Source organism: Bombus vancouverensis, chromosome 8 (genome assembly GCF_051014615.1).
Source record: "Bombus vancouverensis nearcticus chromosome 8, iyBomVanc1_principal, whole genome shotgun sequence".
Taxonomy (NCBI): domain Eukaryota; kingdom Metazoa; phylum Arthropoda; class Insecta; order Hymenoptera; family Apidae; genus Bombus; species Bombus vancouverensis.
The window spans coordinates 2,564,337-2,590,782 of NC_134918.1; the positions used below are offsets into that span (position 1 = coordinate 2,564,337).

General features: G+C 43.5%; 2 protein-coding genes across 2 annotated transcripts in view; both read right to left on the minus strand.

Annotated features, from left to right (window-relative positions):
- LOC117164902 (protein tyrosine kinase 2 Fak) overlaps positions 1-8,306 on the minus strand; it is a 29,771-nt gene extending 21,465 nt beyond the window's left edge. The window contains exon 1 of the mRNA XM_076620374.1: positions 7,992-8,306. The gene's annotated coding sequence lies outside the window, so the exon portion shown is untranslated. The remainder of the gene's footprint in view (positions 1-7,991) is intronic.
- Positions 8,307-8,621: 315 nt separating this feature from the next.
- On the minus strand, positions 8,622-26,446 carry LOC117164910 (serine protease inhibitor dipetalogastin). The gene is made up of 9 exons (XM_033348360.2): positions 26,077-26,446; positions 12,143-12,259; positions 11,532-11,841; positions 11,265-11,408; positions 10,962-11,132; positions 10,707-10,871; positions 10,395-10,517; positions 9,884-10,060; positions 8,622-9,742 (listed from the first exon to the last, which is right to left on the minus strand). The coding sequence occupies exons 1-9, from the start codon at positions 26,129-26,131 to the stop codon at positions 9,511-9,513; spliced, it is 1,494 nt and encodes a 497-aa protein (XP_033204251.1). The 5' UTR covers positions 26,132-26,446; the 3' UTR covers positions 8,622-9,510.

The window sequence follows — 26,446 nt, forward strand, 5'->3', positions numbered from 1 at the left end:
CGTTCCGCTGCGAGTAAATTAATATCGATCGGGCTTCGGATCGTAAGTATGGGATCCGTAAATATTTGATGTTTGCCCAAACCGGAGAGCTCACGCGAAATTGAAATTCACGGATAAATTTCATTTACAAGCAGCAGGATTATCCCTGATGGAATCGTCGTCCTACTGGTCATGGCTTGTAAAGTAACGCGTTTTTTAACGCGTTCTTTTTCGAAGTTCCAACTCAAAAACACGCAAACTGCGATAGCTAGATGTAAATAGGGGAAGGGTCCAGGTTCGGTTGGTTGGTTCGAATGACACGGCCATTGTCATGCGAAACTCGAAAGGGGCTCCTTTACGAGCGGCTAGCTAACGTCAAGCAGTCATGTCTGCTCTTCGGTTCGCTGGATATTAAATTCACCTAGGAATTCCACTTCTCTTTACGAACAAAGCTTCAGGGCGAGAAAAGACAGACGTGAGGTTTGGATCGTTCGTACTTTTTACGGTGCCTTAAATTTCGAGATCTCAATATACCCGCATCGTCTAGTCCACATACCAGATAATCTTCGGCGCGAACAAATCGATTCGAACGATGGAATACCCTTTCTAATATGGCAAAGAAGCACAGAAACGACAAGCACAGAACGAGCTAGATAGCGACAGATCACCAAATCGTTGGTGAATGCGAGCGATTTGAAACGAAGCTAAGTAATTCGAGGAAAATGTCACACGAGAAAACAAAATTTACAAAATTTACGAAACAAAAATCGTATATCGCGTGTCTGCGAAAGCACACTTTGTAAATGGATCGCGCTCGGCGACGAAAAGAGTGATCCAAAATACAGGCAAACTATCACGTGAGAGGAGACAACTGTGGAAAAAACGTGACACGTTATTCTTTCCATCGAAAAATATTTTTGCATACTTCCCACGCAGATTGAGCTTTTAAGGTCAAATGAACATTCGAGAAAGAGCTTTCTCTGGCAAGGATTGAACGAAAAAAATTCACGGGGCTAGACTCGTGCAATTTGTACACGGTGAAACGAGTCGGGTAGCTTTGCTCCTTTGAAAATTAGAGCAATAGAGAAGACAATAGAAAAGTGGCATATAAAACGGGAAGAGAAAAGAAGTGTTTGCACGGAGTCAATTGGTCGAGGATGGGACCACACTCGTGCGCCTACCAATGACGAAGAAACAAAGGGCAAGGAAAGAAACGCAGCATGATACCGCGTGCATCGCTTTTCTTCTTCTGCTGCCATTTCTCCCCTGCTGTTGCGTATCGCATGGAAACTCGGCTGTGTTTGAACCGCGTGTCGACACAGCTGCGAAACTTACGACAACGTGCAGGTCTTGCCTCGCTGTCCGAACGATCAGCAATGGAAATATCTGTCGTCTGTCGGCAAACAGCCTCGTTAACGCTCCATTTTCTCCCGTGGGAGCGGGTGATTAATATTTATGCATTCCCTTCTACACTAGCTCGCACCAGTTTCCGATCGCAAAAACCTCTGGCAAGTACCGGAGACGATCAAAGGACTAGTAATCAACAATATCGTTAGCCGATGAAGGTGTAAAGCATTTTTGCAAGGTGCAATATAGGTATAGGTATAATTTTTTAGGAAAGACTACAGATATTTCACGATTTGATTTTTAGAATAATATACAGTAATCCACGCAAATATGTCGACATTCGTAAAAACTTTTACGAAACATTTTGAAATTTCGTTATCGTCGTAACGAGACCCGAAATGTTTTGTGTGTCACATACAGTACATATATAAAAGTCTCCTATGGCTGATATCCAAATATTTTTACGAGTAGTTATACATATATATTGGATATTCGCATCAGTCCGCGGCAGTTACCAGTAAAAAAACAGGAAACCGAATATCTCCGAAGTTTGTGATTGGAATCTTGACTTATCCCGGTCATAAACGCGAGGTATCGTAAATACCGGACTAAAACTGCATAGAAATGATAGATCTGAGAAAAAAAATAGCGTTGAAGTCACGTCCATATCATAAACTCTATCCACGTCGCGGTGCTTAACGCAGCCACGACGGTGTGCTCTCCTAAACGAGAGAAGACGAATCAATTGAAATTCATTAAAGTTCAACCTCAAACCGTGATCTCGCGTGTCCGTGGACGAATAGGACGCAACCAGAGTGCCCGTTTATCGCTATACCAATCGGCTATTAGCCGGCCGAGAATTCTTAATTCCGAACAATGGGCGTATCAGCGGCGGTTTTTCTTTCGTGGATCGCACAATAGTGACGCTGCTCAATGGTTGAGTCACCGTGTATAAACTACCTCCCACGATAAACGCGTGCAACGGTGACAACAACGCCACGAACAGAAGAAAAGAGAAACGAGAAGACGAAACGGAGGCAACGTTTCACGCGGCCAGTACTTTACGCCAATTTGCGGCCTAGACATTCTGAAAAGGATGTTCCTGATAATATGGAAAACGTTGAACTCCGTGGATAAGGTCAAGCGAGTTCGTCGTTCCTCGTGTGTCTGCTTACAATGGCTAATAGGCTGCACGTAGACACACGGGCCTATGTATACGAACAGCGAAGAAGAAAAGCACCGTGCAAACGTCTGTCTGGCTGCTTTGCACCGCTCGCACCAAGGAAAACTTTACTAACCAAAGTACAGTAATTGCCTGGTAACTGGATCACGCTGGATGGCCAAAACGAATCACGGTTCTCTAATGCTCGTTTAAACTGCTTCGATAAGCAAACTTTCGAAAATGCCGGCTCTCGTTGCCGATTTTATGCCGAACAAATTCAATCGTACGTTCTTTCGTAATTCCTTGATACAGAGAGTAGTTCCTGGCAGTTATTCGTCATAATTATTTGCGAAGCTTCGCAGCACGTAGCAAAGAGGATCTAGCAACGAGGAAAAGTCGGATAAACGCGGTCACAAGGGTATGAGAAGAAGTAGGAAGTAGGAAGTAAGCAACTCTTCGGTAGAGAAGACTGCGAGATGGTAAATAAATCGAACGTCTGAATAGTCGTAGGACTCTCCTCGTTTTCGTTTTTCCGTCTTTTCACGAAAGAATTGGAGCCAAAGTTCCAAAGGTATAAAAGTAGCGCCGGTGTCGAGATGCCGATCCGAGAAAATACGAGGGCGAAGAATTTTGTGTGTCGATAAAAGAAAATATCGCGCCATTCGATATAAGAAAAAAGTAGAAGAAAGGAACGAATTTCTTGACGAAACTTAGTTACCCTAGTAGTAGAGAACTCATCGAAAAGGCAGGAAATTAGGGAAAAAGAAAGAAGAAGAAAAAAAAGAAGATAATCGTCACAGCGATAGCAGGATCGGTCGGTAGCTACATTACAGTCGATTAGTATATCAGTAGGTAGATCGTGAAGATTAAGAGTACGTTGATTAACGAGATCGGTAATTAATTGCTCTTCTATCTCACGGATTCTACCGGAAAAGAGAAACGCGGCGCGAATCCTTGTACTTCTATCGGGAAGCAGCGTTAATTACCGTGGTAAAATTACTGATATCATCTTGGTAATCCGGTTAAGACACCGTCGACTACTGCGCAGCAAATTATTTCCACCGGAAGCTCTTGCGTTTCGCGGTTGTCGTTCGTGTGTTTCTGATCATCTTTATTCTAGTAACCACTCCAAGCTATGACTCTTACGACTTGTTAACAAATGTACTCGTTTAATCTCCTATTCCTTACATTCGCGCGACACCCATGTTTGAAATATATAAAAGATTAGCATTTACTTCGATAAACACTGATAAACGGTAAAATAAATTCGCTTCGTAACGTATCACGCTAGTTACTGTAGTTGTAAACGTTACAATATAACCAGTATTATAAATGAAACGATTACAGCTAGCAAAAGGTCGTAATTAACAGCGAAGATTTATCGTATTAAAACAGTAAAAAAGATGAGAGAATTTAAGACGGACAACAACCTTATCTCTCTCAACAGCAAAGGTAAAGGACTAGCGGATAAGATAAGGACGTATCGCAAAGGATAAACAGTGGCTCATGACAATGGTAGCCGTGCACCCCGAAGCTTCCGGTTTCGCCCATGAAAATAAAGCATCCCGTGCGCTCCTGCGCGACGTTAAGATAACGGCACATTCGTGAACGAGCTCTTATCGTCTGGCTGAAATCAGGAACGAAACAGAGGGAAGAAAAAGTCGATGCGACGCGGCGCGGTGGCTCGAACCGGAGGAAAATCGACCAGGCCACCTTGTATTCAAGCGTTCATCATTCTCGATGATCGTAACGTCGATTAATTAAGGATAGAATCCCGTGACCGGAAGTGAATGAGAACCACTCGAAGCGATCTATGTACGTAGGCGTAGTCCCGTGTTTCCAGTTTGTACGACGACTCCTCCGTAATGCTGTCGTCGATAAGAAAAATCTCCCGGAATATCACTATGGTATGGAATACTACCTGGTAGTACTACGATAACACGGGATATGTCGTTTCTATCCGAGGGTGACGAAATCGATCGAGAAATCGGGTTTCATTTGAAAGCGGACGCGAGACAACGAAATGGAATTTTGAGGTTAAGCCCAAGCGTAGGTACGAGAATTCTGCAGACTCGAAATTTAATATTTGACGTCAATCGAAGGATAGATAGTTAAGGTTACCCGATGCAGAAGCAAGTTCGGTTTGATCTGAGCGGAAAGCGCGGTGGTGGGAAGCGCGAAACAAGGGAAATACGTAGTTTCGATTACGTGTGCTCTAAGTTTCGCAGAGCATGCGCCATTAACTTCGACAATCAGCCGAAAACATATAAGAGGAAGGATCGATGAACTATCGCGCAAGAAAAATTCGCTGAACGCGCAACATTCTACGAAATATTTTTCGTGGTTAGTCGACAGCAGGAGGAAGACATCAGGTCACGATGAAAATTGCGCTCGATAAAACACGCTTCCCATTATTTTTGTCTTTCTTTAAACAACTGTCAAAAGAATTTTTATTGCGACACAATGCGCTACTCGAAGAGAAATTTATCTGCCTTGTGTACCGGTTGAATGCTCGCAGACGGTGCATTTCGGTTCATTTATAGGCACAGAATAGGACTTACAGCGTGACAAGCGAGACCCCACTACCCCTATTTAATTCCATATTACCCTTCCTGAAAGGAAAAAAAATGAAAAAAAAAGAGGATCCGAGATCCGGTTCGAGGTCGATTCCCTCGACTTACGCGTTCAAGGTTGGAGCGTGTGACATGACCATTAAAACACAATAGATCATTTCGAGCCGGCCGAGCTGCTATATAATTAATTTAATAGAAACGCACGCGAGAATCCACGATTGTCTTCCTTCGTATGCTCGCGCAGCGGCTTCCCCGAAATTCGAAACTTGCTTATAACGTTTCCCTCTCCAACTTATCGATATCTCAATTTTCGATACGTATGTATGTATGCAGCTATATAATAAAATGTCGATCGCTTCCAGCGCCTCCGCTCGTTTCATTTTGCTCGTGTAATTGCACATAATTATGCGACATTACGCGTTCCCGATCGGTGAAACGGATCGAATTCTTCCTCCGCTCTCTGTTATACGATCGACTGATATCAAAGCGCAACGAAGTACGTAGTATCCTTATTGCAACGTAACACCGGTGTCTCTATAGCCTATGCTTTAATCGTAAACTGAACAACGTTTCATCTATGGAAATACAGTTGTTAGCATTCTTGCTAATTGCTTAAATCTTTTTGCGGTAAATGTAATGCGTACGTAATATAGGGCGCATCATAGGCATTTCAGTGTAATAATGTTTGCGCGGGAAATTCAAACGAATCACAGAACGTACGTATATACCGGGCAACGATGACGGTATGCGGCAATTGGGAGCGCGAGAGCAATCTGCAGGTCAACTTGCTAGGAAATTCATTTAATAGGGAGGAACGAGACAAGGTGCCGCTACGATTGGTCGAGGACGATTGCATTGGTGTTTCTTTGTCCGTCGTGCGCGCAGGCAGTCGACCCTAGATGGGTTTAAATAGAGAGAACCGAGCAATTTTTTATACACCGACATCCAACGAAGCTGCCGCATTGCTTCTTCTTTTTCTTTCGTCCACGAATCTGAGACGAATCAGCAACACTAGCGTGGTGAACCGTTGATGTATCAGAATTTGCTTGGACATGAATTGCGTAACGGAGAGATAGTAAACCGGACAACCGAACCGAAATATCGTTGGTACATCGTGACCTTGCTGCTGTTAAGATTAATCTGCCGTAATGAGTTATCGTGTACCGATTATGTAATTTCGTCGCCAGCCACATCGATAGGCGTTACATTCCCTTTTTTTTATTCCCTGTGTTCTCGCGTCGGTAGGAAGACGAGGAATGCCAGTTGCATTGGTATACGCCTCTTCTTGCCAGGGTTGTCGAGCACAGATGCACGCAAAAAGGAGAAGGTGACGAGAAAAAACGACGCGGCGCGCGAGAGAGCGTCGCGAATTCGCAAACACGTTTTCAAGAAGAGCCGCCGTGGCGAGCCTGCCGAGAGCGATCGATAAATTTAATTATGTGCGCCGACTGTTCTTTCACTAACTGCTGGAATTCTCTACGAACAATTCTCAGACTAGTTACGATGTTTCGAGGAGAAACGATAGCGTGGTCGCATCATTAACGTCACGAATAATGATAAGATAACTAAAGGTGGCTGAAGTAAACACACCTGGAAAGATCTGGCTCGCGATCACCGACCCGTTTATAGTTACGTCATTTCCAAATCTCTGTCTGCAAGCTCATAATTTTATACAGTGAAATGAGGTTCAAAGGGGGGAGAATAAAAACGAATGTAATTAACTGCAATGGAAGTTACAGTTTTGATACGTTATTCCCCTTTTTGACCGAGTGAACGATCTGTCGCGACACGTTCGATTCAATCACGTTTTAATCATTCATTTTTCATAAATACTTACACGTGCCACGTTGCCCACGTTTGATTTATTCTACGATATTACTATAAGAGATATACTATAAGAGCAAATTGGTAGTTCATATTCGTAACACTGCTTGCATAATATGGTTTCGTTCATCTTCTGATTGTTTTTAAGTTTTTTTAGGAGAAGCGTGTTTTATGTTGCTTCGCAATAACAGTGATAACAGATGTTTTAAAGTTATATAATATCTATGTAATAGATTCATATAATAATCTTTTTTCTTACATGTGGCTTTTATATATATATCTGAAATCTAGTAAGACCAATAGGTGTCCTTGTACGTACATGCGTTACAACACGTTACTCGCTGGTACAATACTATTATAATATATTATTGTAATATTTGTATTAGATCATTATTCTTTTATCGTCGAGTTAAACTTTATCACCTTGTTTTGTAATTTTCTATTATGGAAAGTGAAAGAGTTGAGGGGACGATGTTCGTCTGTCCCTTGCGTTTAGGCAATCCATTATCTTAAGAAGAATACAATTATTTTCCTTCTTTGGAAAGCAGAAAACAAAATACACGAGCAAAGATCGTAGGTAGAAATGAAATTTCCTGTATCGAAAAAAATTGTTCCAATGTCCAGTCTCCGATTTCATTTACACCTAACATATCGGCATATAGTTAAACCGTTAAGCGTTCGAGTGAAAGTTTGTTGGTAGTACCGAAAAGTCAGAATTTAAAATAAATTGAGGACGGTCCCAAATGTACCGAATAGATTACGATGAACATTTTCGTTTCAATAGATCTGTGATACGCGACCTACGTAGAAAACATCTAGCAGAATGTCAGGAAGTAGGAAGCCCTTCCTGTCGCGTAACGATTATCTAAGGCATCCTATGTGTCATCCAACGAACCAACAGCAGCATTTTATGTAACACGATTCGTGTAATCGCGATCCTCTTTCGCCGGCGTAACTAACACACAGGGAGGCCTCAAAGATGGCCTCTTCTGTCGTTCGCTTATTAAATTTTATTATGCGTTATTTAAAAACTAGGACCACATTTTTCCACGTTTCTTTCGATCGTTAGTTTGAGAATAGAACAAAGAACAGTTATTTGTACTTACGATAACGACGAATCTCGTAATATTGCAGTGATCTGCTTCGAAAGCCCTCCTGTATCCACGACAAATCCACCACCTGATCCCAAACTTTCGAGATTGGAATACACGTTTCACTAACTGAATCAATTTCACACTTGAATATTTTAATAAAAAATAAACAGACGCTGGGTGTATAATCCAAGAATAACGAAGACACTGTGTCAAAGGAGAGTTCGTAAACAATACGCGAAACACCCGGGTCACCAGAAATTCGATCGGTCGCGATCAGTTGTCGTAAACACTGGCTGCCATGCTCCCTCGGCACCTGTCAATATCAGCGTACATTACTGCCATCTTGCAGCGCCTACATTCATTGTGAATACTAGCGCTATCTACCAGCATTCATATACAATATTTGGTTCAAAACGGTAGTATCTACTGCTGTTTTTGTTTACAGGCGTAATTTCGAGATTCAAGACGATAATAAACAATGTTCAATAATTGAATCAATTTTTACCTTAAAATATACGTATATAGTTTATTATTGACATCTGAAGCATGTATGTTAGTATCGATACAAAAAGGATTGTCGCATGTTTGATAATAAATAAAAAGGTACGATGAGAAGAATAATTATAGTATGAACATCACATGTCAAAAAGAGAGAGATATACATATAATGTAGCTAAATACTTTCTTACAATTAGAATAAGAATACGTTTTGGAACTATTCGTGTTACGGTAGCAGTAGCGATAAACAGAATGATGCAAAGATGATACGATAATCAATAATAATACTACAATAAATAAGACATGAGTTTACCGGCGAGAAATATGCGAAGATGCGAAAGGGTTACACAAACGCACGATCGATCTAGCACGAAATTCGTAATATCGTATCACGCAAGAATGCCACATTATATCGTTTTCAATCCAAGAACAGAAAGAATGCGAAATAAATATAGATACTTGGTAATCAACGTGGTCGTTAGCGTTCATGTATGATCGATAAAAATGCCAAGCACGTACCGCGAATAGTGGCTGTTGGCTATAAACTGCAGTCTTGGTCCAATCGATCGGATGATTAGCGATCGAAAATCGAGAATGACGAATACGAGAATTCATTTGAATGGATTTACTAGTCTCGATATGATCGATTACGGAATTGATAATAAGAATCTTGTCCATTATCATAAGTCGAGTTAGGTATACGATTAACGGGATACTCGTTTCTCGAAATATTTTTCCTCCAGAAAGCGGACACATCGTATCAAAATTCCGTAAATATTCAAGAAATTTGTCGAATTTGACTTCAAGACGAAAAAATTGTAAAAATATACGATCGAAGTGCAAAAATCGATACTTTCTTTCGATTAAATCGTTCGGTCGTTATAACAGTACCTTACGGGAAGATCGTGCTCCTACTTGAAAGAATATGATTCGATCATTTCTTATAATAATTTACGAGTCGTCTTGAAATCGACAGTTTTTGAAAAAATACTTTTTTAAAAACACATTTTCATGAAGATAGAATTTGATCAGGTTAATACAAATAATTCTTAGGTTCTTCAGTCGGTTGCCCGCACACTCCATGGTATTTCTTTGTAACTATGCTTCGACTGCGGCAGTTTTCAATTTCCAAAAAACATTCATTGCTGTAGGTCATGCCGTCGGTGCCGCAAACAGGATCGTAGTAAGGTGGACAGATCTTTTGGCAGCCACGGAACAAGAAACCTTGCACGCACCTCTTCATGGGCACCACGTACACGTGTTTCCTGAAGAAGGTTGTATATGAAAAAAAATAGATCGTCGTCGGTTTCAAGACAATTTCATAGCTATCCAAAATCGAGTTATTCAAGCGATTGTCGAATTTCAAAGACGAGGTATAATTTCAAATACAATTACTAAACACTTACCCGCAATTGTCCCTCTTCATTTCGCATTCGTTACGATAAAGCTTGTTGTCGGAACCACAAACAAACTGCCGCTCTCCACTACAGATCTGGTTGCAGAGCGCAGTAGTGCGACAATGCTGTGCTGGAACTTGAACTACCCTCTGACCGCATGTCTCACGCTGCAGATGGCAAAGGGATCTGAACGCATATGAATACACGTATGACGCATTTGTATACATAGATTTCTCTGAGGAATTAGGGACGTCGAGTGCCGCGAGAATTCTAAGAAATAATTGCTTGATCTAACTGGTAACTGTTGTTAAAAATGTTTATCAATGGCGTAAACAAAAAGCTTAATAACGATGGCTGAAAAGGAAAGAAAAAGATCTATCGAAAGAATGAATTTTTCAATGCGAATGACCATGGTTAAGACGAATGTCTATTCTTCGTAACTAGCGGCGATTCGTGATTCACACGTCCCTAAAACTCTCAGCCCCGAACGTCCGGGAATCCAAATAACGTTCTTAATCACCGGTAAACGTTGCCGTCGCTTCCACAAACTGGTTCCTCAGGTACCTCGCTGCAATCTTCGGGGCACTGTTCGGTCTCTTTCAAGGTCGTGCACTCTCCGACGTGAGCCAATTGAATACCCTTTCTAAAAAGCAACGGTAACGTCAGGAATCGAACAACTGATCGAGTCATTACTAATGACTGATGTAACTAATGCGCGTAATGCGAAACTTTAGCAGTAACTGCTTCTCGTTATGTTAATCACACGTCGTTTATCCATTCAATTCTCTTCGAATACGCATTCGAATAGTATATCTCTGGAATGCCAACTTACAAGCAAACCGCCACGTTCAAGTGGCATTGATTCGGATATGTGTTGGCGTCGCTTCCGCAAACTGGATCCACCTCGTTCCCGCATCTTTGCTGCTGTTTCATGCACTTGGTCAAACGAGCTCGACACTTCTCAAAGTCTACCACTGTCACTTTTCTTCTTGCTTGTCTACGAAATAAAACAACAATCATCAAAATTAAACGGCGAAATTATAAATGAACAATGAGAATATTTGGAATTCACGTAAGAGAAACTAACCCGCAATTAAGCATTTGCATTTCACATTCGTTCTTGTATATGCTTCCATCTGATCCGCAGGTCGGAACTTCCGGCTCGCTTTTGCAATCCAAAGGACAGGCGTTCGATTGGCCACCGGACGTCCGTTCCAGCGACACGCAGTACGACATCGGCACTTCGAACACGTGTTTGCTAAACGATTGATATGGTGGTGAGTCTGGTGACGTATAAAAAGCGAACAAGTTCGCTAGTCATTCACAGCGTGGCGAGAAGTCGCGCGCGCCTGCCTCCGATCGAGGACTTTTTCAAGGATGTGCTCCTTACCCGCAGTTCTTTGCTCGCATTTTACAGGTATTCGAGTAGAGGATTCCATCGCTACCACAGGCTGGCTTGGCACCGCGCCAACACGATTCACGACAATGTCTCGTGGTTTGACAGTGCTTCTTGTTCGTACGTACTACGCCTTGCCTATGGTCGGGTAACAATGTAACCACTCAATCGAACAAAATCATGGAATGTTGTGCGTATTCTATTCAGCAATAACCAGAACAAAGTCGAGCGTCGTTCCGACACCTATACAAAAGCACGTACCCACAGGTGAGCAGCTTCATTTGGCATGTAGACTTGTAGACATTGCCATCGCTTCCACAGATCGGACCGTCGAGTGGTGCAAAGTCACAGGAGACCGGGCAGTTCTCCCTGTGTGCGGAGATGTTGTTGCAGGGGCCCAAGTGGGACAGCTCGATGCCGACTCGACAGATTTCGACTCTGAGCATGCACTTGTTGAGATACGTGCGGCCGTCGGTGCCACATACCGGATCCTGATCGCCGGGGCAACGATGCTCGCACTTGCTACCGGACGATCTTAGACAAGCGATCTTCTCCGTGGCCACGGTCACGCCTATGCAATTTGTAAAGTACCGATAATTACCGGTCCCCAGCCGCGCAACCGATCGGTTGCATCGGATGCGCGAAATGTACCGCGTTTACTCTTAACAGATTATCGTTAATGGCATCCGGGGAGTAGGATTTAAGGTCGTTCAGCACGCGAAACGAGGGAACGAACCAAGTGTCTCGATGCTGGTCGACGATGCATCCCTTCGACGGACGTTGTAAACCAACTGGATAATCGCTGACGATGCCTCACCGCACGTACGCATCTTCTAATCATAATTATTACGCAGTTAAAAGGGGCCCCTTACCTTTTCCACACATCTTCTTCCGCATTTCACACTGGGACGCGTAGATCACTCCGTCGCTACCGCAGACTGGTTCACCGCTTGGCGGACATATTCGGGGACAGGCGCCGGTCACGAAATCTGCGCAGAAATTAGTACAAGAGACTGTGAAAGACCTCGTTAGCATTTGATCAATCTCTCGGGAAAAGAAAGTAACAAGCGCAGCTACTCCTTTCGCGACCAAGTACAACACGGTATCGTAAAACGAAATGCCATTTACTGTTACTTGGGTTTATAGCGAGCCATCAAGACGTATAAGGTCTTCTTTATTAAACCAGCGGTAAGCGTTAGCCATAATGGCATAATTACAATGGAAAGGTGAACGCGCAAGCCCAAGAAAGAAAGTGACTGGCAGAAGATAAATACCTGCGAAGAATCAAAGGAAACGTTGGTAATTGGAGCCTAGATCGTTTCTGCACCGACGATGCATCGCATCAAAAAACCGCGTTCTGCGGATCTGCGCGTGGATCGTGTTCATCCCGGAGCGTGAAAGGTCGAGTTAAAAATAATCGAGCAAACCGGAAAGGAAGAAGCGAATAGACCGCGCTCGTCTCTCGATCCTTCTGGATCGTCCTCTAATCTTTTTTTGTGGCAACCACGTGTAATGGTAACGTTAAACCCAGAGATTCTGTCGAAACTTTAATTGCTTCCTGCTGACCCTCCGCGCAGATATCTCTACTGCACCGGGTCCGCTGGCTTGGTTTCGGTCCAGTGATCGCAGGGTCAACAGCACACGGGATTTACTGCGGTCGTTCTACACCGGCTCGCATAATATGTAACAAATTATAAAATCGAGGTGTACAGTTAAAGATAACCGACAGGAGGAGAAGACGCGAGGAGCAGTTACATCGATGCCGATAAAGCGGACAGCTAAACGTAACCAGAGAATAATTTAAACGCAGCTCGGTCACGTGACTAATCGGCAGACGCACGGAATAACTTTTTGAGATATAAAGTTCGCCTGGTTGCTACTCTCTAGCCCGAGATAATATATGCAATGTGCACGGAAAACGCTGCCACGTACGAGAGTGCAAAAATACATACGATCCTAAGAGATCTCTGCAAGACCGGTACGTTCTAGTCGTTACCGGAATGTCAAGTGAACAATACGAGCTTAATGGACGATTCGTTCTCTGTTCTCGCAACTCGATAATTTATCTACGATCGCGGTCACGCATCGCGCGCGCATACGCTTCGTACCGCTGTGCGCCACGCCAGAGAAAGAACGACGGACTGGATCCGTTCGAGCTCGTAAAGATTTTTTTGGAGGGATCGCAATGGCTAGGACGGCTCCTTTCGCGTAACGATCGAGTTAGACTCTCCTCGGGATACAATTTGCTGGAATCGCGCGCGATCAGGGCGAACGGCCCGATATCCCGTTCGCCTTCCACGGTAATTCGTAGCTTGCTGAATCCGAGAATCTGCGCTCGAATTCACAAAGTGAACGAGATAGTGCCGATATGCATTGTAATATAGGGGACCGTGGTTCTTCCTGTTCTCGGCCACCGTATCTCACAAAGACGCCGCGAACATCGCCGATATTATACCCTTTTTCCGTGTAATAATCGAGTTACACTCCTTCCTGCTTCGCGGGGAGCCAAAGCACGTTAATAACCGAATACGGCCAGAGATAAGCATGATGCGAGTTTTATGAGCGTATGCTCTCCATAATTACGACGATTACGATTTATCGATCGAACGATATCGGTTAATATAGCTCGGTTGCGATACGCGTACCTACGCGCCGCGAAGATGTCTAAATTGAATTTCCGTTAAGATAAAGAGAGAGAGAGAGAGAGAGAGAAAGGTGTGCACGATCTTTCCTGAAGTATAGAACATTTTAGAGCCCCTTGAACCATACGAGATACGGGTTGGCAACGTGGATCGCTAAAGATTTCAAAGGAGAAGCCAGACTGCCGGATGCCATAGATTTTATGGGTCCGAATCGCGTCGCATAAAATTGTCGGCATTGATTAACGGAGCCGCGCGCGAGAAAGAGAAAAGCCCATGTCGGAGGAACGGAGGCAAGAAAACGTAGATTACGAGAAAAACTATTATAATCCTCGTGCGTACGATAACAAGCAGAAGAGGGCACAAAAGCTCGTCAAGTGGAAGAACGGGAAGAACGTGAGCGTGAAGACGAAGAAAGAAAACGACCGAAGTAGTCGAAAGAGAGCAGACGAAAGAGCAAAGGAGAAGAAGAGAATGAGATTCTTCCTTGAAGCGGACGTCGGTTGGTCAAATGGACGTGTGATTAGCGGCGTTGATGGGCGGCTGAAGGAGGTGTCCGTCACTCCCACGAACGCGATTAAGTGAATCAATTATGCCAATAGAGGAGCGACCAGTCTGGTCAGGGGGCGATTGGTGAACAATGCAGATCGAATTATATCCCTGTGGAAGATGTACGGGTCGCACGAGCTAGCGCGTGCATGCATGCGGAGTATGGTGTACAGTGGATGCCCGCCACTTGCTCCAACGAGAGGGAATGAGAGCAACGGAAAGAGACGAAGGAAAGGAGAAAGGATCGAGGGGAAAAGAGAGACTGTGAGGGGGAAAGGAAGGAAAGAGTGTGACAGGGAAAGAGCGGGAGGGGAGGGGGAGGGAGAAATATGCGGGTCGGTGAACCACGGCAAGGATGCATGCCGACCGGGTGGATGCTGCTCCTTGGATTTTTGTCCACGAAACGAGAAGCCGGGAGAGGAACACGGCCAGCTCGCATCCCGCTCTCGAAGATCGATAACAGAGAAATAAGGATCTGTTTAACGAACCGGAACGATTTGATACGAATAAGCTGTGGCTCATAAATAAAACGAACAATGTACGGGACTGCGGCTTTTGTTCTTGTTTCCTAGTCGCTACTCCTGGAGACACGGCCAGAAAAACGGTAGGTTAGATGAACTGGATGGACGTTGCGGTTGGAAGCGCACTCGGACGACTGTGTTGCATGACAGACCTTTCGATTCTAGCTTAGATAATTAAACGGGCCATGATTCGTTTACAAATGTGAACGCCTCTCGCGAAGCTTACGTCGCAGATGTCAATTAAGTCCGAGGTAGGTTACTACGCGTAAATCAAACCGTATGGAAACTCATCTTCCGCTTGGGAACAAGATATATTCGAAGGAGCGCGAGGAAGAATGTACGTACGACGATGCCGCGACCGCGACGGAGCGAAAACGAGGAACGAACGTCCCACAAAATCTACGCGAACCAATCAACTCGCGTTCGATCTAATTAATGTTACAACGGCCACCATGTTATTATAGCCATATACAGCCTGTTGATAAATAGTCGGCGAATACTGGGAACGATGTTTCTACGAATTTTAGCAAACGACACATTCAAGCGCCTGACAAATTGTAGTGGGTGCTCGTGACCGATTAATTCTCTAAGTTGAGCGTGCGCGATTTCTCGTTTTTCTCCCTTAAACTCGAATAACTGATGGTCCTTCTATGCAGAACTATACAGAATCCTTTCAATCTATCGTCGAATCATTTTCAAACCTATACCTGTTAAGCGGCAATGATCGATAAGACTATTAAATTCCAATAAATCGGTATCTTACGATCGTTTCGGTACATACGAAGTAGCACCCGGTAACGATGGGACAGGCATGAATAGTAATCCATTAATTCTAACAGGGATCTTGCCCGTGAGATCTGTATGCGTATGATCGCGTGCGCAGGACAGTATCTCGGCTAGGACGAAAGAAACGACCGTGTAAATCATTCTCAGTCGATAGCGTCACAATCACGGTAAGGTCGTTCGTGTTCCGTGATTCCAGGCTCAGCTCACAGCTCGTTTCTCGTGCAACCTCCTTCGGTATACCTTCGGTCGATCTTCTCGACGTAACCGGCCCTCTTTATCACCGTGAAACGATCTCGTCTGCCTCTTAGAATTGTCTCGTAACACATCCGCGCTGCATTGCATTAACCAGCTTCTATTTCTGTTATGGAGCACACGAGTCGACATGATTAAACCGCGGCCCGTCGCTTGCGTCGATTGTTCCGAAATCGAGATCGGAAATGGTGAAATTATTAGGACGTTAGACGTTGCATCAAGAACGAGGATATTGTCAGAACTATCACGGCAAAGGTTTGCGAAGTATCGCGACAACCGGTATCATTGTTCCATACTTTATCTTTGATCGACCGTGTTTCCGTGTCGAAAAAATCTGACGTTAACGACGGTCTGTATCGTCGCGTACTTCCGTATTGCAGTGAAACAATCTTGTTTCCAGCCTAGCAACGCCATTGTTCCGATAACGTTGTAAAGAAGCAGTTCGAACGCGATTCGCGGGAAAAGACGAAGTCGCGTTGTCGCAATCGGATGATTTATCGCCTGTTTGAGCGACTGTTCGAAGATACCGATGAAGACGAATCAAGCTTCGCTTCACGGTATAATTCCTCGATAAATCGAACAGGTATTTCGCATTAAAATTATGAAATAATTTCATCCGCCAGTTTGGTTTTAGATACTCGGAATTACAGACATGCACAGTATCACGCCAAATATTTCAAGCAGAGAAACGGCTAATTATGAGTTAGCTGACAGCTGCTAATCAAAACAGGTTTCGCGTGTGGTTGGTGGCTCGACGCATCACGGCTACGTCTGTTACGGGGAAGACGGTGGCTACGATCCTCGTGGCTAGATTTTTGCCGAAACAATGCTCATAAATGCTAATCAGGGAGTACCGGTTTAGGCGATATAGCTTCTGCTATAACTGTATTTACGAAGCACTTGTATTTCGAAAGAGACCGCAAACGATTAATTAAAACGTAGGATATTTTCAAACGCTAGGGTAGAGGTGTATTTTGCGGTCTGGAATTGAATCTTGAACCGTGTTGTTCAGATCCTCGTTTATTACCTTCGCCGTTAGAAATCGTAGGACGTTTGCAATTTAAACGATCGGCAAACCATGTTGCAAATAGTAATAGTAATAAAGTAGCCGTACCAATCACAATAAAGTAAAGCGTTTCATTCATCGATCGTCTGGAGTGACGTAAAAAGTGACAGAGCAAAAAATCAAACGATACGGTGTTATCAAAATACGTTAATGCGGGGCATCCCGATGAAGAGAATGCAGGAAGCGCGTGGCCCTAGCAACCGGCAAAAACGGTAGTATGTGTGTCGCTGTTCATGAAGGAACACGACAAACGAGTTGCGTTCCATAAATCGTCGTGTTCGGTTTAAGTGGCGAGTGGTAAGTGGAGTACTGGGGCGAAAAACTACCTCCCAGATCGGCTCGATCTCCCACGAGCGTGCACGTGAACGCGTGTGCACTCGCGACCGTTCGCTCACGCCGATCCGTTACATCGGAGGAACCTTCGATCGATCGTACATGTTGCTGTGTATATACGGTCCAACCTACTCCGCGAACATGTCCACTTTTTTTTTCACGATCGCCCGCGCGCTTTTTCGTCGCGCTCCGCTCTTCTCGCACGGCGTGAAAATTCCAAAGCGTACGCATACTTCTCTGTTCGATACGGAACGGAAAATTGCGATGGTGCCTGCCACGATCCGATCAGCGATCGGCTGAAATTTCAATCGTCTGTTCCGTCGCGTGCTGCGATTTCCTACCTTTCTCTTCCGCGCATTGCGTGCTGGATCGAACATCATTTTCGTGTTCTGTTTTATCTTTTCAGAAATTGCACCTCGATGCTCGTGTCGTCGAGTACCATTACAGACTACCGGTATGACGTCCTCAAGACTTGTACGCGTTATCGGCCGTCACAATAAAATAAAAACGATGATATAAATGGATACTCGTCGGATTCCAATACCCTCGTCTGACATGTGTTGCCAGCTAAACTCGAGTTCGTATTAACACCTCGGTTACCGTGGAATTGCTGCTCACTGCCACGAATCCTTTAAATGTTAGTCGATGCTCTGAACCGTGAATGAATAACATTCGAGTGGACCGTCACCGCACCGTGACTAAACCGCTAATGCGAATGATACTTTTGCATAGGCATAAATGAACATATACACGTGGAGCACGATGATTATTCGTCAAATTCCAACTATCAAGAAACAGTAAGGAACAAGATCATGCCGCGAGCCAATTGTACTTTTTCGACTCTGTCTTCATCAGCCGGAGATACACACTTATATACACGAGTCTACGTTTTTCACGTAGATTTGGATAACGGGAATAGGAAGACGCGCGATTCGTGCATAACGTTATCCTGCTGAGAATAAAGAATTCCAGGCCGGTTCTTTTACGGGTTCGTCAAAGTTGTCGCTATAAAATCTCCACGGAATGGGAATTCCGTGGCGTACGTGGCGAATGCATTACCGACAATTCGTACGATCGATTTCGCGCCACGGGGAATATGAGTTACGACGTCTAAAAGTGTGCATCATTTTAGCTGAATATCCGCGTGCAGGTAGTAAAAGCCTTTGAAATCCCATAAGGATGTTTCATCTGGTGGTCGCAAGCATAAACCTTCGTATGTAATTTGAGATTTTCTTGGGCCTGGTGGTTGGCAGAGTTTTCATTGAATAGCGGGTGCCAGAGGGGAACGGGACCGCGTGAGAAGTGTACGGTAAGCGTACTTGCGCGTTCGCGTTTAAGGATATTGCATATTAAAAGTAATTAGAGTAAAACGAGGTAAGAAGGACGGAATATCGAATGATTAAGAAGAAACGCATCACTGCATCTCAGAGAAAGGGTAATTATCGACGAAGGTAGACTTTCCTCTCAGCTACGACGCACGAGCCAATCATTCGACTTTTTGGAGTTCGAAAAATCTTCCCTTCCGGATATTATGAATTAACTACGTGGGTTTCGTTAAAAGTATCGACAGAATGATCAATGATATTGTAGTATATTCAGGGAGCACGGTTTTAGATAAGAAAATTTCACTTTTACGCGCCCTCTTAGGCCTAATAGCTCTACCGCGGATAGGATCGATAAAAATCTGAGAAATATGGTCACTGCCTTATTCGCCTTTTTTTGGAGGATAGAAAATTTTCGAACACTAAGGCCATTATCTGGCAGTTTCAATATCGATTTACTAATCTTGTATCTTGCATCTGTTTGTAATCTAACCGATAGAATGTAAACACGTCTAGGAGAATCAGCCTATCAGCCAGGAGTTTCATTGCGGTATAAACGTTTTACGTTCAACGAGAACGACCTCGACCCTTAATTAGCAGTATACTATTGATAGCTCGGAGAGGTTGAATCAGTGTTCGTTGAACGAGCTAACAACTGTTTTACCGCGTAAGATGCACATCGAAAGCGACCCCGATTCCATTTACTCTTGAATCATAGCTAAATCGAAAATCGTGCTACAAATCTAAACTGCTATTCATTTTCTCTTTTACTAGAAGAGTAGAATGTGATTTAATGCAACCGGTTGAATATGGCTTAACTGGGACCTAAATTGGTTGAATGAGAAAAATTAATCGACCGACAGGAATAATCGTCACGGATGTTGATGCTCCATTGATACTTACAAGTGAAGCGAAAGCTTTTAACCTACCATGCGCCCATTAATTTACACCGATCCCCGTGTGGTTCATCCACAGGAAGGAATCATGAAAGTGACCTCGACCTTACCTCCATACCTACTTAAGTCTAGGCCAGGGTTTCACAACCCTCGATCGTGAAAATGACTACGGACGATCTCAGCACTATTATTGGCGGAACAACCGAGTGAACGCGATCGATAATCGGCCGGAATCAGGATTGTCTCTGTTTTCCATTCCTCACTCGTGGCTTTCTCATTTGCGTGATTTCTTGCCGCGTAAATGAGGAAACATGTCATAGCTCCGCTGCTTTTTTGCTAATAAATCCGGAGAAATCATTAGATACGTGGAAACCAGAAAAGTAGAGCGTGAAACCGACAGCTATAGATAGACATGTTCCAATAGTATTGAAAATAAATAGATAAGCTTTAACGAGTTCTTGTTTCTCTTTGCCTTCTCGTTATGGTTAATGTGCGGTTACGGTATTGCCAAATGAAACGCGTTAATACGATCCCTGTAACAGATTCCTTGGAGGACATTGGCAGCCTGAAAAACTATCCTGTCTCGCTGCAGCCGTATCGAAATATTAAATCCTGCGTTTTACGGCTAGATGATGAAAATATGTGGAAGAATAAAGGAGAAGTCGGTATGAGGAAGTTAAACGGGGATCTTATTTCTGCGCCTGTCCAATTGCAACTACCATAATCTTCTTTACTATGACGGTATCCTCGTATTTCTCGTTCGTCCAATCGTATTTTTCGTTCGATCCTTCTTCGTTGTATCTTCCTCGACTACAAATCGATTGTTGACGTCGGTGAACAAGCTCGACCGTTCGCCATCGCGCGGAAAGACACTAATAAAAGGTCCGATAGCTCAAGGAATCTTCACGTTTTAACGCGGACATTCGTTCGAAGTCAGCTGACATCGAAAGAACGTGACGAGCATTTCGTTGCCGCATGGGCGTAAATACCGCACATTCAGCGAGTACTTTCCCGCAAGTATACACGAAATCTTTTATGCGCATATCATTACCGGTTACCATTGCTTCGGCTTACAACTTGATACAGCTCTCGTCCACGTTGTTCAGATCAGTTGTAAACTAGCAGAAGATCGTGAAGGAACGCTATGCTAATCCTTAACGCCAACCTTAATCTACCCTCTCTCTCTCTCTCTCTCTCTTTTTCTTCTAATGTCAGCCGTAATGATCAGACCAGTTTCCTTAATCGAACCAAGAATTTCAATGCTAAAGTCAAGGAATGCGTTTGACGCTAGACAACAAGCCAATTCCGTCTCGGAATGTTGTAACATGAACAGCCAACTAGACCGTCGAGGATGAAGAATTGGGAATGAACGACACACGAGTTTGAAATTCACGAGTACACGTTCACTGGGTCTTCAGGTCAGCGAAGTAAGTCAAGCATCGGCGGATGAATCGAGCTACGGTAACGGTGTCGTTCCCGAAAGGACAACTGACTGGTTTGGTTTATCGATCGAACGGAGCGCAATACCGCGGAATCAAGGATCAGATTGCGCTCCAGAGACGTTCAAGGTTGACTCGCAAGCTCTATTCAACTTTGATCGATCGTCGTACGATCCTTAACGACCTCCTACATCCCCGCGAGAATCTAATCACAAGAAGAACAAGCTAGACTCGAGAACAAGAGCAAAACCATCCGAGGGTTCATTCGCCGAACCGACGATTAAAACGATGACTTCCCATTTTTCACCGAACAGCTCGAACCGACAGTAGAATCTGTTCGGCAGATAGTGATCTATCGTAACGATTTCATAAAGATGATTGACGATGCAATAACGCGAAACAGCGGGCAGTGGCGGAATGGCATCGTCCACTCGCGTATCGTTTGCCGTTTTCCGCGATCAATTAACGTTCAAACTGTCAAATCCAAATGAAATCTCAAACTCTGTGACGATAGTAGGTAGACGGTAATTGTCGGTATAAACGATCGCGTTTAATCACGAACAACTAAGTACTATTGTCGTGAAATCACGTATGCATTCTTTGCCATAATGCTAATTCATGTCCAAAGTAGAACGATATTTATGCTTTCGTTTTATCCAATGATCTACTGCACCTCTTTCTTTCATTATTTTTATCTTGGCACGCTATACGCCTGGCACAGACCAACACCTTTCTCTTATTCAATTAATTTACCTGTAACGCGATTAGTAAAAAGTAGAGAACGGATGAAAGCTCTGAATAAATATCGCAGCAGTCATGATGATGATGAAAGATAAGCACGATACACAAAAGTCGAATGAAAAGAATAGCGTGGCCTGCTGGTACCAATCTAATTCAAACGCTAGATGTACTAGATTCCCCGATACGTTCCATTAAACGCGGCACGGGGCCTCATTGTACGAACGAAATAGCGCGTACGTGCTCAATGTAGGTGAAAAAGAAAAACACATGCTCTTGAAAGAGATACGTGGAAGTAGTTGCGCCGTTTAATCTAATTTCTAGTGAAAGGTGCGATCCGCCGCCGCGAAAGTGTTTTAATACACGTTTCACTGTGGCATCGGGGAGAACATCCTGAATGAAAACCGAAAGAAGGAGATTCCTTACTGACTCTCAACCAGCACTAAGACGAAAAATTAACGCTAGACAAACGAGAACGTGACTACGTTTCGTTCGCGGGTTTAATGAATAATTTACGTTTCTTAGGAGCTGCACGGTGTGCAAATACCGTCCACATACGACGAGGAAACTGTTTCGATAGTATCTCCGCTGCGTGCTTCCAACCGATGGTACACAACCTGCGCCCGGACGACTTTCCACTTAGCATAAAATCGTACTTACGCATCTCTCCAGCACCGTTTACTTAGCAGTCTGTTCGACTTTTGAACCACAGTTACAACTATAAGCTATTACGCGACAAGAATTTTTCGTGAATTTAAGTTCCTACCCTTGTATCACGATAATTCGTTCAGAGATATTTTAAGCTCGACGATTTTACGGTGTGTTCTATCGGAATTATTTACAATGTGAAAGAAAGAAGAGAGAAATTGGTCAAAATTGGAGGTGTAGCATAAGATCTCTGTCTAACGACGTGAAATGCAGCCATTGCCCAGTTTTGGTGTCACAGAACCAGGCCGTACAAATATTTTCTAAGCATTTTCGAATAACGGTAAGAGGCTGGCCGATCTTCAAAGAAAGAAATTACTGTTCAAGTCGAAGGACGCGTAACATAAAAACTTGGTGTTTCGTACGAAGCGTAGGCGTGGTCATCACCGACCGTGAGACGATCCATTTCTTTACAGAGTTTGTACACTTTTTCTTTGAGCTCGTTTCTTATCTTTTTTTCTTTTAATTACAAACGATTTCAATGCGTGCAAAGGTAATTGAGTTTCCTTTGGATACCGCTGAACAGGATGTTTGAATCGGTAATCGTTCGTTATACATATAATTACAGAACAACGTTAATTAGCACGCGCGCAATGTTTTCCGCTTTTCTGACAGTCACGTTCAAACCTAGCATGGTAATTGATCGTAATTATTCAGCACTATTCGTGCGATGAATTAATTATCAACGATTTAAACGATCGAATTAGATCAAGCCGAATATGCAACCGTTACTATTTGACGAATAATGTTTCTCATACCCGACTCATCTTTGCTTATTCATGATCATCAGGTGGTTGTTAATCCTCGTATTAATAAATATGAAATTGACTGGAGAAGCGGCATGCCCTTTTTCCCTTCGGGTAAACGCGAAACCCTTCCAAGCGTGAAAACACGTTTCATAGTCGATGGAACGATGGACCAACAGAATACAAGCCAGTGAACATCACTTTTTTTTTTTACTATCCTTTTCTTTCTGTGTCCAAGTAATTTCATTTGCGAAAACTATATACGAATGAAAATTTAATCTGTAGCTCGACAGTTTCCCGAGGGACGGATAACGAGGAACCGGGTCACGAGGATTTGAACACGTTGAAAAGTCAATGAACCGAAACCGTAACGCTTTTAGGGATCATCTTTTATTGAAACGTCTCGCGGCTATTCAGACGCTTTCAAACTATTTTCAATGCAAACCAATCGGCTAAACGTTTCACGATTTGTAATAATAAAACGTTTACTACAACTTCAAAGCATGCATCCTTCCTTGGATATCGAGTCGAACAAATTTGCTCGTACGTCTCCTTCCTGGACCACTCACCGAGGAATTTATATTGTTTACTGCGATATTCGATCACAGGGGGAAAGATTCCTTAGACACGGTCTGACATCGAGAGAAATATCTCTTCTCGTTGAACGTAAAAGAAATGACGAGCGGAAACGAGATTTCGAGGAGGAAAAACGTATCCGAAACGAAATTTCAAGAGACAAAGAAGAAACTTGAAATACACGAAATCTTCTTTTGAGAACCGCAGATTACTATCGTATTTCTTATGCCTTAATGGCAGGGTAAAAATCTCAAAAAAGGGCATTTCTGTGGCGATGCCTTCTGTTTCGCAAAAAAGGGCATAAATCCTGTTATTCTTTTGACATCTGTTATTACACTTCGGCTCATTTTCCCTTACGTATGTTTGCTCACGCAACGGGCTCCATTTACCTGCTACAGGCCATCATACAGTATCTACTACATATTAAAGCCATGAAATTACAACCGTGATTAAATTTTGGAAGGGAAGTTCTACGGGACATTGGAAAAGAAATGATAAACGTCTAAATGCTCGAATCAATTGCCCCACCTGTAATTTCTTTTAACACGCAATCTCGTTAAAAACTTAATGATATTTATTAGAATACCATGCTGAACGAGTTAATGAGCTAGTGAAACTACATAACGTTGGCGCTGCTAGATTCTTCGCACTACATATTTCTTATTGTTATTATTACAAGCGACAAATGTAAATGGTATTATCGTTAATCGGATGCAGTCTCGTAATTTGTACAAGTTAAGCCGCAAGGAGGGCTATAAGAGACAACTTCTTTCCTTATGCTTCGTTCCGTAAAATTTTCAGGGTCGCTGATACGAGCGAGATTTTTAGACGATTAGCATACTTAATTAGACGAGTCCGCCCGGCTAACGTCGTTTTACGAGTTACATGTGCCTGGTCGAACACTCGACCTGGTCTCTACAGAACCCTTTACGTATTCGCAGCAGACTAACCGTAAGGTACGTAATAAAATTAGCCTACTCCTAATGGCAATGAATATGCATTCTCGTACTTAAAAGACAACATAATAGAGATTAAAGATAAAGCGAGACTATTCGATGAAGGTTTTTCGCGTAAAAATGTATGATATTCCCATCCAGAAGATCCCATGGGAATATTATTTTGGCAGAGATACCCGGCTCCTGCTATTTCTTTTAGTAAATTAATTAAAAATCACTCGATAGACTAAAATCACTAAATAGACGTGGATGACTTAGTCGTCGATAAAGCAAGATATAAAATGCTACAATTAATTACACTAGTTTAGTAACGCTGGTACACGCTCGACAACCGTGGAGTGTATACATAAAATCAGTGAGAAAGGAAGAGGAAGGAACTCGGCCCTGTGAGTTGACTCGTGCACGAGGCTGCGAGCGTGCTGGAGATTAAAACGAAAAACCAATGGTTCTTTTTTTCCTCCGGTTGAAAGAGCATCGCACTTGGCCATAGAGAGATACTGGCTCCCTCCTGCCAAGAATTCAATGGGTGTTCTGACCAAAGCTATTTGCCGAGAAAAAGAGAAAAAGAGATAGGCTTTAAATGTCGATATAGGAACACGAGTACCGCTCTTTAAAAAGAAACACATTGACGCCGCGACGCTGTTTGCAAGCTTGAATTTTGCCGTTCCTGCTGAACTGACCCAATTTAATAAGATCAATTCCCATTCAAACGCAACACGTTCGACTATCTACCTGTCGGGACAGATATGAGCTAAAAGTCGAACGCAGAGGAAATACATTGGAGAACGAAAACGGAAATTAAGAATTCAAATTCACGTGTAACCGGATCTCCTGGTACTAATATTTCTTTAGACGAATTATTTTAACGTAATATCGATCACAATTATGCATCCAATAGGAACCGCCGGGCATGCTTTTACTCTCCATCGGACGGCTGACTGCTTTACATGGAATAATGAATGGACCCGTCTGTTCGTGTATCGTGTGGAGTTCATTAATTTCTCAATTAGTCAACCGTGAAACCGTTAAAACAACTCGCAGTAGACGGGAACGAATTATCGATCAATTTCTCGGCTAGAATACCGTAATCACTGAAACAGCTTTATGGTGAACAAAAAATGAGAGGGAACATAACGACGAACATGGACGAAGAGAGAAAAAAGGAAAGCAGAGGACAGAGAGAGGAATGTCTGAACGTAAAGACAGGTTGACCTGTTGCGACTTTCACCAGAGTGAAACACGATCGGTCGATTCTAGTGCAGAGGTTAAAAGCGATACCGACCTTGGAGGCAACACAGCAAGATGATCCCAACGAGAAGGGAGATGTGACGATGCATCCTTCGTACTGTTGACGATCCGTTCGGACGTTTGCCACGGTCGTGTATCAACGACGTCGTTATAAGTCAATTTTAGTAGGCGGACGGCTGCGAACGATTATCTTATTGTGCGTAGACGACGTTCGTGCTCTCGCCACCGGTTAAGAAGGATAAGGCCGAAGGCGCGGAAAGATGGTAGAGAAGGTGATGGTGGTGGCGCCGTGAGGAAGGAGAGGAGGAAGTGCCCTCTTCGACCTCTATCGTCCTTCGAGGTCCACGAACGACTGAAGCGCACGAAGCGACGTCGCTCCGGCTATAGCCTCCCCTTCCTACTTT

Bases quoted from the DNA above. Each gene is read 5' to 3' on its own strand.
- LOC117164910 (XM_033348360.2), bottom strand. From the start codon at position 26,131: ATGCATCGTCACATCTCCCTTCTCGTTGGGATCATCTTGCTGTGTTGC. The intron at 11,409-11,531 runs GTACGTGCTTTT...ACCCGACCATAG, and splicing joins ATGAAGCTGCTCACCTGTGG to GCAAGGCGTAGTACGTACGA. The intron at 10,061-10,394 runs GTGATTAAGAAC...ATATGCGTTCAG, and splicing joins AGCGACGGCAACGTTTACCG to ATCCCTTTGCCATCTGCAGC.